A 21383-nucleotide genomic window follows, 5' to 3' on the forward strand; every position below is an offset into this window, starting at 1 on the left:
ACTTCAATCTGTCTCTGTTTTAACATGGCCATCTTTCTGTTGTTTTTTTTTTTTTTTTTTTTTTTTTTTTTAGTTTTTTTAATGTTTTACTTATTTTTAAGACAGAGTGTGAGTGGGGATGGGGCAGAGAGAAAGGGAGACACAGAATCTGAAGCAGGTTCCAGGCTCTGAGCTGTCAGCACAGAGCCCGACGCGGAGCTCGAACTCACAAACTGTGAGATCATGACCTGAGCCCAAGTCGGACACTCAACTGACTGACCCATCCGGGTGCACCCTTTTTTTTTTTTTTTTTTTAATTTTTTAATGTTTAATTTATTTTTAAGACAGAGAGAGAGCGTGATGAGTGGAGATAGGGAACATGGCCATCTTTCTTATGGGTGTGTCTGTATTGGTGTCTTCTCCCTATGTGTCTCTGTCCAAATTACCCTCTTCTTAAAAGAAGACCAGTCATATTGGATTTAGGGCCCACTCTAATCTAGTTTACCTTATTCTTAACTTGCTTATATCTGCAAATACTCTATTTGCAAATAAGGTCATATTCATCGTAGGTGGCCATGAATTTTGTGGGGGGGACACTATTTAACCTAACATGCAGGTAGGTATAAAGTATTATGTCATTGTGATTTTGATTTGCATTTCCCTAATGACTATTGGTATTGAGCATCTTGTCTTGTGCTATAGGCCACTTGTATATCTTTGGAGAAATTGAAGTCCTTTGCCCATGTTTCATTTGGGTTATTTGTCTTTTTATTATGGTGTTGTAAGACTTCTTTATATATTCTGGATACATGACTTATCAGATAGATTTGCAAATGTTTTCTCCCATTCTGTGGGTTGTTTTTCACTCCCTTGATTGTGTCCTTTGATGCATAAAAGTTTTGGATGAAGTCCCATTTATCTGTTTTGACTGATTGTATTTTAGGTATCATGTCTAAGAAACTGTTGCTTAATCCAAAGTCATCTGTGTTTTCTTCTAAGAGTTTTAAGCTTTTAGCTCTTATAATTAGATTTTTGATTCATTTTGAGTTAATCTACTTGAGTTATAGTTTTGTATATGGTGTAAGGTAGGGGTGTCTAACTTAATTTTACATATGAAGATTCAGTTGTCCCAGAACCAATTTTTGAAAAGACTCTTCTTCCCCCTACTGCATTGTCTTTGCACCTTTGTTGAAAATCAGTTGATCATCAATGTAAGGGTTTATTTCTGGACTTTCAATGCCATTACCACACTGTATTGTTATTATAGTTTTACAGTAAGTTCTGAAATTAAGAAGTGTTGTTTTGGCTATTTTGGGTTCATTGCATTTGCACATGAATTTTAGAATCAGCTTGTCATTTTCTGCAAACAAGCCAGCTAGAATTTTAATGGAAATTGTGTTATATCTTGAGGATCTCTTTGGGGAAATTGTCAGCCAAATGTGGAACATCTTTTCATTTAGCTAGGCCTTCTATAATTCCTTTCAGTGATATTTTTTATTTTTTAGTGTATACATTTTGCACATCTTTTGTTAATTCATTTCTGTTTTATTCTTTGTAATGCTATTGAAAATGGAATTGTTTCCTTAATACCATTTTTTGGATTGTTAATTGCTAGTATATAGAAACACAATAGATTTAATTATATTTATCTTGTATCTTGTAAACTTGCTGAACTACTTTATAAACTCTAATAGGGTTTTCTTTCTTTCTGTCTCCTTCTTCTTATGTACAGTATCATGTCATCTGCAAATAAAGGCAGTTTTACTTCTTTGTTTTCATTCTTTTTGACTTTTATTTCTTGTTCTTGTTTAAGTGCTCTGGCTAAAACCTCCAGAACAGTGTTGAATAAAAGTGATGAGCGTGGACATTTTTGTCTTATTCCTGATTGTAGGGGGAAAGTTTTCATTCTTTAACCACTATGTATAATGTTAGGTGTTGGGTTTTTGTAGATGCTTTTTATCAGGTTGTGGAAGTTTGTTCCCTTCTTTCTGTTCCTAGTTCATAGAGTGTTTTTATCATTAAAATGTGTTGAATTTTGTCAAATGTCTTTTTCTGCATCCCATCGAGACAATTGTATGGTTTTATTCTTAATTAATTAGGTGTATTGCATTGATTGGTTTTTATATGTTGAACTAAACTTGCATGCCTGGGATAAATCCCACTTGGTCATGGTGTATAATGCTTTTTATATGTTGCTGGGCTTAGTTTGCTGTACTCTGTTGAGGTTTTGCAACTATTTTCATATGGGATATTGGTCTACAATTTTCTTTTCCTATGCTGAAATTTTTGAAGTCTTATTAAATTCTGAATGTGAATGTCTGTGCTCAAACTGCTTTAACTTTCTGGATCTCTGTTACTGATGTCTACTATTTCCATTGTTTAGACCAGGGATTAGGAGATGGAAGTCTTCTGACCAAATCCAGTTTACTGCCTAATTTTTTAAGTAGTTTTGGAACATAGCAACACATTCTTTTGTATTGTCTGGCTGCTTTCATATTACAGCGGCAGAGGTAAATAGTTGTTATAGTCCTTAAAATAATTGTTATCTGACCCTTTGCAGAAAATGTTTGACTATCTTTGCTTTTAGACTTTAAATAATATTGTCTTCCCACACCCTCAGAAGTAGTACCTAAGTTATTTTACTTCTTTTTACTCCTCATATTTGTCCTAGCTCATTGCCAGGTTTTATGTCAAACTCACTCGTATAGCAACACAGCTAGATTAGATTTTTCTAAAACTCTTCTTTCATTGTCATTTTCCTATTAAAATTTTTCAATCCCTTCATATTGCCTACACAAACTTTTACCCTCTAGCTAGGGATTTTAGTCTACCTTTTTCTAGCCTAATATAACTTTTCTGCTCTATCCAGACTAATTTGTTTTGTTCTCTTATTGTGACCTGCTCTATTTGCCTCTATTCCTGTGATAAAGAAGGCAAATAAAAGACCACACATTTCCTTTGGAAATATATGATCTCAAGAAAAATACCCCATAAGAAATCACTAACTAAAACAATAAGTCTCTACATACTTGGGAAGTTTTGAGAAATTTTTCCATATAATCACACACAGATCTTACTTTACCTTCCCCCCCCCCCCCGCCCTTTTTAACTTTGTAATTTTATTTTATTTGAGAGAGAGAAAGATTGGGGGAAAGGGGCAGAGAGAGAAAGAGAGAGAATCCCAAACAGGCTCCAATGCTCATCCCATGACCCTGGGATCACAAGCTGAGCCAAAACCAAGAGTCGGACATTCAACTGGCTGAGCCACCTAGGTGCCCCTTAACCTTTATTTTAAAAGGCTAAATAATATTACATTTTATTGATATTGATATATCATACTGTATTTAATATGACCTTTTTTTTAATGTTCATTTTTGAGAGAGAGAGAGAGTGGGGGAGGGGCAGAGAGAGAGGGAGACACAGAATCTGAAGCAGGCTCCAAGCTGCTGTCTGAGCTGTCAGCACAGAGTCTGACATGGGGCTCAAACCCACGAATGGTTAGATCATGACCTGAGGCGAAGTTGGACGCCCAACCAACTGAGCCATCTAGGCGGCACCCCCCCCCTTTTTTTTTAATGGGAAAAGAAAATTTTATTCCCTTGAAAGAAAGCCTTAAGTAATGTAATAAAATTTATTAGGATAGAGGAGATAAAACTGATTTTAATATACACTATTGCAAGGAGCGGAGTCCTTCATTGGCCTGAAGACATGGTGTTGATCATAAATGAAACATAATGTCAAAATCTAGTAGAGAATATTATATGCTAATTTAAGGTACAATTTCAATTGCTTATAAAGTAGGAATCCTTATTCCTATTTTTCTCAAATTTTAATTAAGAAATAAACATTTGTGAAGGAATCAGAAAGTAAAGATGACCTGAATACCCTTTATTAGATTCACTGTTTTTAAATATTTTGTCACATTTGCATCTGTCTCTGGCTCTTGTCTCTTTCTCTAATATGCATGTATAAAACTGAGCAACTTGAAAGATATTTGCAGGCATCAATGATACTTTACGCTTAAATACTTTATCATGAAATTCATAAGGTAAGGAATCATCTTACATAAATACAGTATCATACTTAAGAAAATTAACAACACATTTATAATCTAGTGTCCAGTAATATGAACTCTTTTGATGAAAAAAATACTTTTGGTTATTTCAGACATTGTTTTTTTGTTATTATAGACATTACCGTGAATAAATTTGTACAAAAGTGTGGATACATGTAAATATATTTGTAAGGAAAAGTCTTAGCAGTGTAATTGTTGGCCCAAATGATGAGTATTTGAAATTTTGATAAATATTGCTAAATTGCTCCCTAACGTGATTAAACTAGTTTATATTCACAGTAAAATAGTGCATAGAATGCCCGTTTCCCCACATTTTTGCCAGTATCAGGTGTTACCAAACTTCGGACTTTTGCCAGTGTGATATGTGAAACTGCTGTCCTGTGGTTTCATGATTCTGTAGTTGGTCCGTGTACATCTGGTATATATTCTGAAATAAATTTTAACTATCAATAAGTGAGTATTTCTAATCTGGAGTCTTGGATGGCGTTTATATTTATTTCTCTCCCTGGCCTCGTGTACGTGATAGCCCTTTTTTCTACTTCCTACTTGTTCACAAATGTTATGTTGAAGCCTTTATTCCTTGAAGCCTTCCTAGGACACCATAGCTCTAGTGACGCTCTCCCCTCAACGCTAAATGCTTGGTTGCTGGCTTATTTGACAGTCATTTATTTAGCTGTGGTAGCTCACGGCTATCTTTAGATAGCAGTGAAGAGATAGCTGTCTCATAGCTGTCCTCATGCTGCTTTATTTCATTTTATTAGTTGTGTATTTCTGGATTGCTTCCTGAAATGAAGTGTATATTATTGGAGGTAGTGACTGATAAAATAATTCTTTCTTTTTTTTAACTGCACCTACCTTTCAAATAATAATAGTCATTAGTGAAATTGTCATTGGTGTCCTGGGACTTTCCTAATTGGTAACTAGATACTAAAACCTTTTTCTTTCTAGCCTTCTAGTTTAGAGTAAAATCTAGGGTGGAAGAGAGAAGGGGTTCTTTGAATAAACTTTTAATTAACTAATTGTATAATCTGAATATATTTGCAAATCATACTTTTTAAAAGAAAGAGTTTAGATAATAATACTAAGACTCCTTTCGATCCTAGGAGGAATTCTGTTTTATTAGCACTCCTGGCAGCTTACATAAATGGACAGAAATACTAAAAATTATTCATATAATGTTTTCTTAGTGTTTTGTCTTTATTTTCTTAATTGCTTTATGTGCACTTTGAGAAGGAGGCCTTTTGAGGTTTTTGTCATTTTTAATGTTCAGTGACCTGAGGTTGAACTGTATGCATCTGGAGGTTTATTACCTCTGGCGTCAGTAATAATAGTTTTGGTAAGTTTTGTAGTAGTGCCCTGCTACAAATGTGGCCATCTCCAGAGGCCACGTTTTCCTTTTTCCCTCTTTCTTGCAGGCAGCATTAAAATGGAATTGTTTATGTCATTATTGTCATTTTTTAAGGGCCAGAAACAATTTTGGTAAGGCTAATAGCACAGTCATTCCTGAAGAGCTGATTTTAAAAATACTAGAAGTAAATATTTGGCTTTGGAAATTTTTGTAGAAAAAAATAATTACTTGAGATCTAAAAAAAAAAAAAAGTCAAATTGGGATTGAGCCCTTTTTGTTTTTAGGAGGTAAATGTTTTACTTTTGGTTTGATAATATTATACTGAAAATGAATGTTTTGCAAATAATGGTTTTTCTAAGCCCCGAGATTTGTGTTTATTAGTACCAATAGTTTGATATTATAAAAAATTGTTAATTTTATCTGAAAAGAGTTTCTTTTCCATCCATCCATTCTTGCAATCATTCAAGTATCTATCTGTATGTCAGATACCTATTTAGTGCTTCATATCTGCCAGTACTGTTCTAGGCATTGAGGTATAGCAGTGAACAAGACAAAGCTTTTATGTGGAACTCAGATTCTATTTTAGTTAATAAAAGTGTATTTTAATTTTAGAAGAACTCAAGAAAAATTGGATAGTTAGATGTACATGTTAGTAGTTTCTAAAATGTTCTCCTCAAATTTTTAGATCTAAATGTTAAAGAGAAAATAATTGAAGACATGCGAATGACATTGGAAGAACAGGAACAAACTCAGGCAGAACAAGATCAAGTGCTCGAGGTGAAGTTAGAGGAAGCCGAAAGACTGGCCACAGGTAAAACATGGTTGCTTAAATATCTCAAGGTCTGTATTTTCTTCTCTGTATTTTCCTAGATTTCTTTCCCTTTTAGAAGGAGTTGAGTATAATAAAAGTATTGGCGTGTTTTCCGAATGTCCTATCACTTGCTGTTTTCCATTGTGGTGAAAATTGTTTTGTCTAAGTAAAATTATATGTAGTAAAGAAGGAATAAGGACACTTTCATAATAACTGGATGATAGCTTGTAATGTTTTCCAGACGTAAGAATAAATTTCTCAATCGAGTTTCACCTCTGTCCAGCTTTTTAGTATCATCTTATATGTTTATGTCAGTGAATGCCCTGATTCTATCCTTCAGAATACCATCACGGTTTATTTTATTTTTTATTTTTGAGAAGTTTCCTACATAATTAAGGTTAAGATGCATTTAACACTGTATACTCTGAACACTATTCAGTGGGTTCTTGAGAGGTCCTTGTACTTTCTCTTCTCTAAGAATTTGGATTTGGTAAGAACTCTTAAAAATGAAGTCCTTGGAATTGGCTCTGTTCTCATCTGCGTTTGTGTTTTTTCTTCTGGGTTCTGCTGATTCTTGTCTGTATCTCATGCCACAGGATCTCTGTATGGTATAACTTTTTCATATGCTTTAAAAAATAAATTTATGTTTTCAAATTAGAATTGGAAAAATGGAAGGAAAAATGCAAAGATCTGGAAGACAGAAGTAATCAAAGGTCAAATAAAGAACTTGAGGATAACACAGATGTACTTAGTGAAAAGCTCAGTAAGCTTCAGGATGAGTTACAGGTACGATTTTATGTGTGTATGTATCTCTCCATTGTATTTCTCATGAGAGAGAATTCGGCAAATAGTTTATAATTAATTTAGATATGGGTGAAATACTCCTGGGAAATGTTTAGCATATAGGTATAATTTTTCAGTATACATTGAAATGACATGGCGTGGAAATTCTCAAGATACAAATCACCGTTAGTGCCTAGGAAAATACAGTGGTTGGGTGTTCATTTTTATATTCTATATATCTAATTCTTAAATCACAACTTCTTATGTGTTTGTACCTATTTTTCTACTCCTTAAGCTTCTGAGTCATCAAATTCTGCGGTGGGGAAGAGGACTGTTAGGAAGATTATTTTGTAAATAATCATTTTAATTTTCAGATATGAAGTTGGAAAAGAATACAGTTGTGTATGTGGACACTGGGATATATTTGAAACTGCATCATATAGAAGATACTCTGTTTTGTGTTTATATTTTTCCCATGTTCAACTGTAAATACTGTAAGGCATACAACATATGGGGGAAATATTTTTCTAATGGGGTTTACCAAATACTACTTAAAATTTTCTACATTGATTAGAAAGGACTGGTTTTAAAATTGAAGAAAGCATAATAATGATTTTAAAAAGTTGGCTGTACCTAAATGGTTTCTTAAACTCATGCTACATATATAATCAGATACTGAATAAATAAAGAATATTTTCTTTTGTTAACTGTTAATTTGTATTCTAAAATTTACCCTTGCTGTGGGGAAAACCCCAAAGCAGCTAAAACAAAGTTAATACTGCATTATTTATGAAAAAATATATTAACTATATTGAGAATGTTCATATTAAGTTCATATTGGTTTATTTTATGTTGTCCTCAAATGACGTAATCACATATCTTAGATTGTAAACTTTCTAATTCTGGAAAGGAAATTACTTCAGTCTAGCTATTCCCAGTGTTCCTCAAATTAATAAACGTCCTGTTGTACAAGTTGTTTTTTATTTGGCATCCTGTATACCCAGGAATATTTTATTTTTGATATCATGCAATCAGAAATGTCCATCATGGGGGCCCCTGGGTGGCCCAGTCAGTTAAGCGTCCAACTTTGGCTCAGGTCACGATCTCACGGTTTGTGGGTTCAAGCCCCGTGTCAGGCTCTGTACTAATAGCTCAGAGCCTGGAGCCTGCTTCAGATTATGTGTCTCCTTCTCTCTCTGCCCCTCCCCTGCTTACACTCTCTCTCTCTCTCTCTCTCTCAAAATAAATAAATATTAAAAATTAAAAAAAAAAAAAAGAAAGAACCATCACAAACCAACTCTTTTTTTTTGTTTGTTTTGTTTTCTGGTGTTTAGAAAGACTTGGGTCTTTGTAACTCTTTCAGAAATAGAAGTTGTTTATTTCTTCTTAAGGTCACTGATGAAGGAGAGTCCTTAAATGGACTTCATAGCAAAATAAAGTTTATAAAATGAAGTCCATTTAGAAAAGGAAACCAGCAGCATTCATTCTATAATCCAAAATAAACTCTGTTCTTATCATTGTTTAATGAAAAATGCTTATTTTTAAGTTTCAAAAAGGTAAAAAAAGTGATGGGTTATATGAATATGTTATAAAAATACATTTACCGACTATTACTTATTCAGCATGTGATAGTTGCTTGTACTATTTATATATATAGGACTCTGAACGTAAATATAAAGCTGATAGAAAGAAATGGCTAGAAGAAAAAATGATGCTTATCACTCAAGCAAAAGAAGCTGAGAATCTACGAAACAAAGAGATGAAAAAATATGCTGAAGACAGAGAGCGTTGTTTAAAGCAACAAAATGAACTGGTGGGTAACAATATACTTTATCTTTGATGTATTTTACCAGCTTTCTTTGGTTTGTTAAATTTATCCCTGGGGTTCTTATCAGTCTTTACATGGCTGCCTGATTTTCTTGGCTTTTTTTAAAAAGCAGTCTATTTGTAAGATGACTTTTCTGTCCCAATTTTGAAGTTCACTTATGTTCTTATTTTAACTTTTTTCAGTCCATTTAGCAGGTTGGGAAAATGCCTAATTACATCTCAGTATCTGGATACAGAACTTAAACGTCTCTTCCTTTTGATTGCTACAGTGGTGATCCTTACTATATTATAAGATTTTGCATTTTCAACTGTAGATTCTACTAACATGGTGTGTGTATTTTACCTCATAAGCTGATTTTATCAGGACTTTTAAAAAGTCAACCAAATAGTTTCTAGAAGACCTACAGGTAGAAATGACCTTCAGTTTTACATTGACCAGCTGTAGCTCTTACAGCATTCTATCTTGGCTTATTCTTCCCCTCCTATTTTAATTGACTGCTTAGTATGTTTGGCACCTTATGTTGCCAACAGAAAAAAAAGAAGTTAAAAGGCATCATTGGTCCTAGGAAAACTCTTGAGCGACATATTGACACTATCTTTAAATGAAAACCTCGTTTTCTCTTTACTATCATAGTAACTGGGCAGTATCACATTGTCATTGCTGGTATTTTTTTGTTTATGACAGAGTTTTATAGATAATAGCTAAGCTTTCCTATAAAAATAGGATGTTAATTTTCCATAAGGTAAGGGTGATTTTCCCACTAAATTTTTAAAATAATTTTACCTTTTTATTTTGAAATCATTTTATTTATAGGAAAGTTGCAAAACTTATACAGAGTGTTCCTGTACGCTTAACCACTAACTTCTGATGTTAGCACCTTACATAACAACAGTACAAGGATCAGCACCAACAAATTAACCTTATTGCAGTGCTGTTAGCTAAATTGTGGACCTTATTAGAATTTCATCAGTTTTCCCACTAATGTCTTTTTCTGGGTCCAGAATCTCATCTGGAATACAATATGACATTAGTTGTCATTTCCTTAGAGTCTTGACTCTTTTGGTCACATGTTAAATTGTGTGAGGCTAACACTTGTCGTTACTGCGGCTCTGAGATGGTAATGTGTTTCATGTGCCAATTCCATGTGATTGAAGGTATCCTCAGGAAGTGGTGGGTTGAGCAGGATTCTGCTGCTACATGTCTTAAAAGGAAAGGTTGCTTCTAGTTCTCTGCTCCTGTTCCACAGCCCATCATTCCTTCCTGGGCAATAGTAAGAGGCAAGAAGTGAAATCAAAACTGCTGGCTTTGAGTCACTCCAATTTAAAAACAGGAATCAGGGCTATTTTCTTTCTCAGTCAGTGGTCCCAGTCATTGGCAGCAATGCTAGCAAGGAAACCTACTTTGCAATCCTTGAGAAAGCTAGCTTCCTTCTTTCTCCCATACATTTCTTTACCATCATATCTAGGATGTATGTTTCTGCCATTTTAAGGTATATAAATAGTTAATTTTTAAAATTGTCACATATAATACAGTAAGTAAACAAACAGTAGTTCGGGAAATATTTGTAAAATCAGTATCTACTTAAGTACCATCCAGTTCAAGAAATAGATTACTCCAGAGGTACCTCAGAAGGGTCCTCTTCTATTTCTTTTTTTTTTTTTTTTTTAATTTTTATTTATTGTGAGAGAGAGAGAGAGCGCGCGCACGCAAGTAGGGGAGGGGCAGAGAGTGAGGGAGACAGAATCCTAAGCAGGCTCTGTATTGTTAGCACAGAGCCAGATGCGGGGCTTGAACTCAGGAACTGTGGGGTCATGACCTGAGCGGAAGTCAGGAATGGGATGCTGAACTGACGGAGCCACACAGGTGCCCCAACTATTGGGTCTTTTAATGTTGTACTTTAGTTTTGACCATTTTTGAATTTTATGTAAATGGAAATGTATGGGATGCATTTATTTGTACTTGGCTTCTGTCACTATTATGTTTGTGAGAATTATTCATGCCACACGGAGCTGGAATTAGTCCATTGTCTTTGCTGAACATTGCAGTGTATGCATATACCACAGCCTAATCATTTTAATGTTGAAGATATGTGTATTATTTTCTGTTCTGAGCTATTATGAGTAAATTCTCTTATAAACATTTTTTTACACATTTCTTTCAGTGCACATGTGCATGCATTTCTATTGCATATTTACCCAAGAACAGAAGTGTTGGATGATAGGGTATACATGTGTGGGACTCTGGTAGAATGTCAGGTTTTCAAAGTAGCTGGACCCATTTATATTCTAGTACTGGAGTTGCTGTATATTCCTACCAACATATGGTGGTGTTGGTTATTTCTTATGATTTTAAGGTGCTTTTCCCTGAGTACTAATGAAGTTGAAGGTTACATACAGGTCCCCTTGCCTTTTTCCTATCTGACTGTTTGGCTTTTTCTACTTGATACATAGGAGCTCCTTATACTTTCTGGATAGAAGCCCTTTGTCATCTGTTTCAAGTGCCTTTCTTCAGTCTCTGGTTTACTTTTTACTCTCTTAATGCCTTTTTATGAATATAAGTTCTTAAATATTCTTCAGTTCATTTTCCCAATCTTTTCCTTTATTAACCTCAAAGACATGAAGATGTTCTCATACCATTTCCTGTTAAGGTGTTACCTTTCATATTTTGATTCTAGTATTGAGTGTTATGTTGGAGTGAGTGAGGCATCCAGATTTTTTTTTAATGTGGATTACCAATTTTCCTGGTGGTATTCATTGGAAAAAAACTGTTTCTTTCTCACTGCTCTGCCACTTTTGTCATAAATCAGTTGGCTAAGTGTTAATTTTTGTATATGGTATGAGATTAGGTCTGGGTTTTTGTTTTTTGTTTTTTTTTTGTTTTTTTTTTTTCCCATTTGGCTATTGTAAGCAAGCAATCTTTGTTGAAAAGACTGTTCTTTCTTTGGCATTATTGTAGAATGTCCATTGACCATGCACTTATGAACCGTCTTTTCTGTTCCACTGATCGCAGTGTATTCCAGTATCACACTGTCTTGATTATCAAAGTAGGCTTGAAATGACAATGTGTTTGCTCCTACTTTGTTCTTCATTTTCAAAATAATTTTGACTATCCTGGATCATTTGCATTTCCACATAACTTTGATAGTGAGCTTTCCCGTTTCCACACACACTCACACGCATGCACACATGCATACACACATGTGTACCTGCCTGGATTTCAATCAGAATTGCTCTGAATCTATAGATCTGTTTAGGGAGGACTGATATCTTAACATTATTGAGTCTTTTGATCACTGAGCACAGATTATCTCTCCATTTATTGAAGCATTTTTAATTTCTCTCAGCAGCTTCTCATGTTTAGGTCTTGCATGTATTTTTGTTACTTCACCACTATTGCATGGTTTTTGAAGACACTGAAAATGATATTTTAAATTTTCATTTTTCTATTATTTGTTGCTATTAGTTTTGTCATTTGTTTTACTGTAATTTTACCTCTCACTTCCAAAATATTGGGGGAAATGCTAGTATTAGTTTAAAAGCCATAATTGTTGAAAGAATTGAAAGAAGTGACCAGTAAGCTGATTTTTGAAATGAGGTGGGATAGTGATAAATACAGCATGTGGACATTAAATATATTTAAAGGCATTATGTATTTTGTTTTACAAGTATCTAGCCAAAACCATGTAATTTGGAACATGTCTTATTCATGGTTGTGTTATTTCTAATAAAAATTTCAAAAAATTTTTAGTTTTATAACATTTGCTCCATTTTCTGGTTAGGAAATACTTACAGTACAACTGGCAGAGAAAGATGATAACCTTCAGAAATGGCGAGAAGAACGCGATCAACTGGTCGCAGCTTTAGAAATACAGCTGAAGGGACTGCTCTCCAGTAACATACAGAAAGACAATGAAATTGAACAATTAAAAAAGATCACATTGAAGCCTTCTGAAATGGTGAATAGAATCTTATTCTTTCTGTGCCTCTTTTTATTGAACATAGGAATTTTTCAAGATAATTGATTAACTCTTAGAGGACAAAAAAGTAAGTTTCAATAGATCACAGGGGAATCAGAGTTTGAAAAATTATTTGGATAGTTTTCATGTATTTCAGGTTTTCAGAGTTTATTATTATGACTGACTTGCCAGTGACCCACTGAGAAATAGTACTTTCTGAAATATTTTGGTCATATTTTCCAGGTAGAGTAATTAAAAAATAAACAATTTGTGATTTAGTCCCTAATCTACCTTTAAAATGTGGAAATGTGATTCAGTATTAGTCTTGGTAATATTTAAGTACTTGGGCCCACTCTAAGTTTGCTATATAAAGGTATGAATTGTTTTGAAAATAAGCACAATGGTGAGTCATTCAGGAATTACTTTTGTAATGTTACCTTGGGTTGGGAACCCTGCATGGAGAGAGGATTGCATTTCAGAGGATTGTTACTTCCTGGTGAAATCAAACATCTGAAACTAGTCTTTCCAGAATAAATGATCTGCCTCAAAAATCTGCTTCTCTAAAGCCTCCAGACTATAGGAAAATGAATGTGTGTGCCTGTCTGTCACAACAAAAGACTTCATGATTCTAAGAGGAAGACTGCTAAAAAAAGAGGTAGTAATATGTGGTATAAATAGCATAGACTAGAAACTTAGAAAAATTGGGTATCTGTTGCTGTCATTGTGGTTTTGGGATCTTTGGGAAAATCACTTATTATATCCGAACTTATCTAAAACAGAGATAGTAATGTCTTCCTAATAGAGTTGTGAAAATTGAAAGTATTTGTAAAACAATTAGCGCAGTTTTTAACGCAGTGGAAGTCAATACGTGCTGGTTGCTTTCCGCATTACGGATTCAGTGGATTCTTTTTTATTTGGCAATAATGGGTAGATGGCATAAGAGATAAATTTATATTTGACTTCTGCTTTTGATGGCAGTGGTGAGAAGGCCACCACTGTTAGAATTTTATCGAGTTTAAAAATGTAATCTGATTCTTCTTTATAGATCCCTTAAGTAGCGTTTAGGAGTAGAACATACCCTGTAACGGAGAAAATGGGATGAAGTGTGCAGCAAGAGAAGGTTTAGCTATCAATATGGTCTTTTCTCCCCGGATACCACAGTTCTATTCTCAAGACTCCTCTAGTGTTTCACAATGGCGTTATCAAAGTAGTTGGCGTTCCAACACTTCAAGCTTAGTGTAGACCTTGGCCATGTCATTTAACATCTCTAGGTCCCTGTTTCCTCATTTAGAAAGTAGGAATAATGATTCTTGACAAATCTAGCTGAGAGAGTTCCAATGAAAGTAAAATGAGAGAATAAACGTAAAACACCTTGGAAATTAAAAGTGATTTTTCAGATTTCTCTTCCAACCAGACTCAGAGGCTGGCAAGTTGCCCAACCTTTCCTGAGTCTCTGATGATGAAAGAGAGGAGGAAGGAGAGTTAGGTGGTCATTGATGAAGTCTTTAATTACTTCCATGTTATAATCCACCCAAATTTTGATTTTCTATTCTTTAGGTGAAGTGTTTTAATGTATTTTTGGTTACAGTGGCTTGTTGTTTTATATTTCCTTACTTAGGAAGAACAAGATGTGGATATCAAGCTTAGACATACAAGTTCAGTGGATCCTGGCAGAGTTGAAACTGAACCTCAGTCAGCAAGTTTTGAAATTTCTAGGAATGATGTAGAGGTAGGCATTTGGTAACACAGTCTACTTTTTTACCCTCTTTACCAGTGAGCATTAATTAATAAATAACACTTGCAAGTGTAATTTAATCAATTGTTAGTAGGTGCCTTGCCATGCAGTTAGCTATATGTGCTCTTGGCTGTGGGAAGGAAAACCTAAAGGCTTTTGAGAAGTGAAATTCTTTTGGGAGATTAGATCCCCAAATGATATTAATCTCTCAAAATGAAACTTACTGCAAACAACAGATCTGTTAATATAAACAGACTTGGTGGTCAGAAATAGGAAATCCTACAAAAGATAAAATATGATTTGTCCTCATAAGAGGTCCTTTTTTTCTTTTTCTTTTCTTTTTTTTTTTAAGTTTATTTATTTTGAGAGAGAATCCCTGTCAGAATCCCTGACAGCAGGCTCTGTGCTGTCAACGTGGAGCCTGATGTGGGGCTCAGCCTTACAAACTGTGAGATTATGACCTGAGCCGAAATCAGAGTTGGACACCCATCCAGTGAGCCACCCAGGTGTCCCAAGAGGTCCTTATAATAAGCATTCTATTCAAATAGTGGTTTGGGTGGGGTTTTTTTGTACCCATTTAATAACTTTGTTACCAAATCTCAGTAACTCATGGTGAGTTTCCTTAATTTGCAGTGGGTTTAGGGTTCTGTGAATCACTTTGGATAATATAGAGATTCTCAGATTATATATGCAATAGATAAAACTTTTATGACACTTAAAGTTTTGAAGATGAAATTCCTTTTTTTACGTTTATTTTTTAAACACAATTACTGGGAGCATTCAGTATTGGGAAACTTGCTAAACACTGAGGTTACAAACACAAGACATTGCTGTCCTCAAGGAGTAAAAAATCTAGTAAAACGGATACATAAATGACTATTTGTTTGACTTTATCTTATGGGCTAAGACTCATGAAGAGACTGCTAAGAAGGAACCCTGCCTGTGGAGGGTATGATGAATTTTGCCTGAGTGGCTGTGGATGTGGATTAGAGAATGTAACATCACACTGAGTCTTGAAGGTGAATAGAATTTTACCAAGCTGAGAATAGGAAGAGAAGGGCATTTTAAAATGGAGAAATGGCATGACGCTTTTTTTCTCTTGGCCTTTCTTTGATAGTTTTTGGTAGTTTCAAATAATTAGCATTGACCTTAGAGACTAAGATCATATCATTTGAAGAAAAGTTTGGAGTTGATTCATAAATAAGATTAATCTTGATTGCAAAGGCAATTATTTTTTAAAAAAATTTTTAAATGTTTATTTTTGAGAGAGATGGAGACAGAGTACTAGTGGCGAAGGGGCAGAGAGAGAGAGGGAGACACAGAATCTGAAGCAGGTTTCAGGCTCTGAGCTGTCACCACAGAGCCTGACGTGGGTCTCAGACTCCCAAACTGTGAGATCATGACCTGAGCTGAAGTCCGACTCTTAACTGACTGAGCCACTTAGTCACTCCTGCAAAGGCAATCATCTATGGAATATTTCTTTATAAATTTATATTGCTGCCCTAAAACCTCCTGATTCCAATTCCTATTAAGAGTTTCAGCAGTTATTGTATATTCCACGGTTTGGGGGGAATGGTATTGTTAATGCTATTTTGTATATATTTTTTGCCTTCATGAAGTCAATATGCTCTATTGTCTTAAATATAGGTTTTTTAAAAAAATGTTTACTTTTAAGAGAGAGAGACAGAGTGCAAGCAGGGGAGGGGCAGAGAGAGGGGGGGAGACACAGAATCTGAAATGGACTCCAGGATCGGAACTGTCAGCACAGAGCCCAACGCCGGGCTCGAACCCACAAACCATGAGATCATGACCCGAGCTGAAGTCGGATGCTTAACTGGCTGAGTCACCCAGGCGCCCCAATATGCTCTCTTGTCTTAAAGTCTGATAAAATGATTCATTCAGGTAGTTGATGGTTGATTCTGAGGATAGTTGATTCTGGGAGCTTAGCTGGACCTACATGCGGCCTCCCCCTGTGCTTGGGCTTCTCACAGCACAGTGGCTGGGTTCTGAGATAGGGGAGTGTCCTGAAAGTTCCTTTTCCAAGAGGACAGGGTGGAAGGTACAAGCCTTCCTCTTCCTCTTACAATCTTCCTCTTATGGTCAAGACTCAGAATGATGATGTTATTTCCACCACATCCTATTGGTTGTGGAAGTCATTAATAAGGACAGCCCAGATTCAAGGAAGGATTGAGACTCCAACTCAATTTGTTGGAGTCCAACAAATAGGAATTGAAATCAGGAGGTTTTAGGGCAGCAATATAAATTTATAAAGGAATGTTCCAAACAATTTGTTACTCTGTTTCCCTAGATTTTAATATACCATGTATAAATCTGGAGAGGGCAGATGGTAACTCCATCTTTTTGTACTTGCTGTGGTAAATTTGACCCAGAGCACTTTTAATGTTTCCAATTCATTGTCTTTGATGGGCATTTGAAAGAGTTAACTCTTTGCGATTCATAAATTCATATTCTGCAAATAAGATCTGTGTTCTTTTTAATTCTGTTGTAGGATGGCTCTGTAGTCCTTGACTCTTGTGAAGTGTCAACAGAAAATAATCAAACGACTCGATTTCCAAAACCTGAGTTAGAGATTCAGTTTACACCTTTACGGCCAAACAAAATGGCAGTGAAACACGTCGGTTGCGCCTTACCAGTGACGGTTAAGATTTCCAAGGCCCGGAAGAGGAAGAGTAATGAAATGGAGGAGGTAAGTACTTAACTAATGAGTGAATTTAACAAGCAAACCTTAAGCTCAGTTATTATATAGTTAAACTATTATACTGTCCTCCTGTTCATAAGCACTGCTGTTAGAGACCAAAATCATAATTTATGGCACATTTTATATTCCTTAAGAATATTATTGTAGTTTGATAGTCCTCAAACAAAAAGCTTGTGGTTATTAAAATATATGGCTTACCTCTTGTTTCATTGAAGGTTTGATAGGTCAAGTGATGGTGGATTTCACTGGAGACCTACTTCAGTATACCAGTCCTTTTCAAACTTAGTGACTCTCCCTCCAGTAGAAGAGAGTTGACAAAGAAATTAGAGAAACTGAATGGCTAAACTGCATGAGTATAATCTTTGTTATTTAACTAAAATCTTTAGGTCTCTATGGTCATAGTAGGTTTTGGAAGGGAGACTTTTTCTGTTAGCCAGTATATTAAAATTTGGGTCTCTATTTAGTGGTAGGATAAAAACTTTTTACTTCTTCTTACTAAAGATTTCTGATTGTAGGGTTACCAAACCTCCTGCCATCTCCTAGCCAAGCAGGTTTGGCCAGTCACATAAACTGCACCGCAGTTTTCTTCTTTTGGAAATACGGGATTAGAGACAATATGTTTAAAATGCTTATTAGCTTGTGTTCCACATGTGGTGGATATATAATAAATGGTCGTATTTATTTTAACAGTAACTTGTTTTAAATTTAAAACTAATTATAAACTCTCTAGCACAATAACTTGTTCTTCAACTTTTTTTTTTACCCCTCTAAAGAGTAGTATATTTTCAAGCTGGTGGAAGGGCAGAAATAGTATTAACCATACTCCTGAGGCTCTCTGTCAGGTAATAAATTTGCCAAGTGAATATTATTTAGCATATTTCCTGCTACACCTAGAACATCTTTAGTGACCGTTTTGTAGAGTCTTAACTTTGTATTCAATATTTAATTTATATTTAATAAATTTTAGATAACTTTAAAACAGTAAGTAGTTTCATTATGATCTGTGTGAAGTTGAGTTTTCCTTGATTCATTGTTTTCGAAGGAAAAGGAAAAATTGGTTGTGTACTCAGGGTTAAAACACAATTATTTTTTTCATTTTACTATCGGAATATACTCCCCATGTGTTTTTTAGAATAGATATGCAGATTATTGTAGATGTAGAATTATATAGAAACTTAAATTTTGTTCCTGATGTTTACTAGCTCTTCAATGCTTTAAGAAACTGAGTGTTATAATAAGGTCCTCATGAAAATCATTTATACAGTGCTACATTCTAATCCAGTGAAGACTCCAGAGAGCTCTTTATTGCACACTACAAGTAAGAGGGACTTCTTACTCTTCATTTGTTTTACATTGATTACCATCTGTCTTTCCCCTTTCAGGAGGTCTGCTTCTTATCACCCTTATGAGGTCTACTTTGTAACTTGAATTCTGAGGTTCGGTCATGATCTTTGCTTCTCTTCTTGCCTTTTTTTGTTTTTCATTTTATGCGTACGATCTTTGGTACAACCAGGATTTTTACCAGTTTGATTCGGTTAATATACCACAAGAGACGTTTTCCTAAGAGGTGATGTGGGGAAAAGAAAAGTAATATGGCAAGTCTATTTAATAGGGAAGATAAACTATATTTCTTGATTTTAGCATTTTGCCTCTGCTTATACTGAAGATTTTCACTTGATCTTGTTCTGTTTTGTTTTTGATGCTGCCAAACATAGATGCTCTGAATGATTTGCGAATTGAGGAAAGTGTAGGTGTATTGCTGTATTTTGGAAATGGGGTTCAAATAAAAGATGTTATCTTTTCTACTGTTTTTTATTTAGCTTATATAATTTCGTTATTTGTGATGTGTGTGTGTGAAAAATTCATGTGTTCAGTCACGTTGCCATATATGTGTGTGTTAAATCCTCATGTTGTACATCTTAAACTTAACATATGTTATACTATAGTCAGTAATACCTCAATAAAGTTGTGGGAGAAAGTCACACCTTCAGTCAGGGATTCTCAGCTTCAGCGTGATTGACATTTAGGCTTATATACCTCCATTTTGGAAGCCTCTCCTGTGCATTGTAGAAATGTTTAGTAGCATTCTTGGCCTCTACCACTAGTTGCCAGTAAAACCCCCTCCCCCCAGCAACAACAACCAAAAATAACTCCAGACATTATCAGTGTCCTCTGGGGTCAAAATCACCCTTGGTTAAGAACTATCATCTTTCTTCTTTTGAGTCTAGAGAAAGAAAATATTGTTAAGGAATTAACCAGTGCTGAATTTCATTATTTTTAGGACTTGGTGAAATATGAAAATAAGAAGAATGCTACACCCAGAACTAATTTCAACTCTCCTGTTTCTGAGCATAGAAATTCCTCTGGCAAAAAGGATCAAAAGGTTTGTCTTTTCATTCATCCAAAATTGACCATTTTCTTAACTTACAGTTATAAAGTAAAATATAAAAATAAAAATGTCAGATTTAATTAGTAATTACCCAGAAATTCAGTTTTCTCCAGTTATAACTCATTTATCTTCCATTTCCTATTCATATAATTCAGCTTAGAATATAAACTTTAGCATTTGGCCAGTAGTGGGCCCTTCTCGATACTTCTGAGTCCGCGTTCTGCCTGTTACACCCATTTGCCATTCTTGGGCTCTTTCATCGTCTCCTCATACACTTAATCCTGAGCTTCCTGCCTGCAAATGTGACCTGGGTCTGGCCTCTTTAATTCCACTGTCGTCACAACTGTTTCCTTCTAACATTTTTCATCAACAGTAACAAAAAATGTTTGTTTCCTTAGGTTTCCACACGCCCATCATCTAAAAAAACATACTCTTTACGGAGTCAGGCATCCACAGTTAGTACAAACGTGGCCACTAAGAAAAAAGAAGGAACACTACAGAAATTTGGAGACTTCTTACAACATTCTCCAACAATTCTTCAATCGAAAGGTTTGCAGAAAACTAATTAAAAGACCTTTTATGTTAGGTATAAGGTGTTTTCTAATATCTGGTTGGTGTATAAACTCAACAACAGTGATTATCTTATTTCGAATAGGCATTGTCCTGTGTGAAGTACGATGGGAGGGTGCGTGAAAGGATGATGTGTGCTTAGGTGTTGGCTGTAGAGGAGGAGAAAGAACCGTATGTACGTACAGTTGACCCCTGAACAACATGGGCTTGAACTGCATGGGTCCACTTATGTGTGGGTGTTTTTTGCTAACTATGTTACTGTAAGTGTATAATTGTCTTAATATTTTGTTTTCTCTAGCTTATTGTTGGAATACAGTATATACTACATACAAAATCCATGTTAATCAGTAAAGCTTCTGATCAAATGTAAGGCTATTAGTTAAGTTTTTGGAGAGTCAAAAGTTGTACGTGGATTTTTAACATTATGGGGGGGTCGGTACCCCAAAGTCTGTGCTGTTCAAGGGTCAACTGTACTTCATCCAGAACAGGCTGCTTTAATGTAGTTACAGGGATCCAAGAAAGTTCTGTAGTATTGGAGGCAAGAGAGCTCTTTTGATTCAGAGGCTAAGGGAAAATTTTATTTTTTTTTGAGGAGATGGGATTTAATTTGGGATTGAAATGCTGGCAGGATTACACCCTCTAGAGATAATCACTCTGTTATGGTATATATTCTTACTAGTATTTTTTTCTATGCATTGACAAACTACCCATTCACATATATCAAAAATATCAAAATATATCAAAAATATCATATATATAAGTATTTCTATAAATATATCTTGAGTTCAATTGCTTAATGCTTTCTTCTTTATAACATAGCCATATTATTTGTGTATAAATATATACTAAGATACATACTTTTTCTAAATACACACACACATAAACAAAAACATACATTTATATGTATTCACACATGTGCACACACACATCTACCAGAGGGAACAGTTTTAACACAGGTGGAGTACCAGGAAAGTGTAGAGATGTGTAGGCAATTCTGGGTAGTAATATGCATCTGGCTTGGAGAGTGTGGAGAGGTTACTGGGGACAAAGGGCAGGCAGAGGAGTGGATTTTCATCAACTTAACCTCAGTGGTAGTTGTGGGATAAATTTGAGACTACCGGTGAGGAGAATGCGGGAAAGGGACTGAGTTAAATTAAAAGCAGGGGATAGTTGAGTCGAGTCAAATAGGCT

General features: G+C 35.0%; 1 protein-coding gene across 8 annotated transcripts in view; it reads left to right on the forward strand.

The window, feature by feature from the left end:
- The window catches only part of KIF20B (kinesin family member 20B), a 72771-nt gene that overhangs the window by 46205 nt on the left and 5183 nt on the right, over positions 1-21383 (forward strand). For 5 of the 8 annotated variants that reach the window (XM_049645385.1, XM_049645387.1, XM_049645391.1 and 2 more), the window contains 9 exons: positions 6088-6213; positions 6872-6999; positions 8654-8809; positions 12603-12779; positions 14398-14508; positions 17024-17221; positions 18007-18075; positions 19515-19616; positions 20021-20171. In XM_049645385.1, coding sequence (XP_049501342.1) covers positions 6088-6213; positions 6872-6999; positions 8654-8809; positions 12603-12779; positions 14398-14508; positions 17024-17221; positions 18007-18075; positions 19515-19616; positions 20021-20171 — 1218 coding nt within the window. The remainder of the gene's footprint in view (positions 1-6087; positions 6214-6871; positions 7000-8653; positions 8810-12602; positions 12780-14397; positions 14509-17023; positions 17222-18006; positions 18076-19514; positions 19617-20020; positions 20172-21383) is intronic. The other 3 variants (XM_049645388.1, XM_049645389.1, XM_049645392.1) reach the window with 1 other exon arrangement.

This window comes from Panthera uncia, chromosome D2, assembly GCF_023721935.1.
Source record: "Panthera uncia isolate 11264 chromosome D2, Puncia_PCG_1.0, whole genome shotgun sequence".
In the NCBI taxonomy this organism is placed as follows: Eukaryota; Metazoa; Chordata; class Mammalia; order Carnivora; family Felidae; genus Panthera; species Panthera uncia.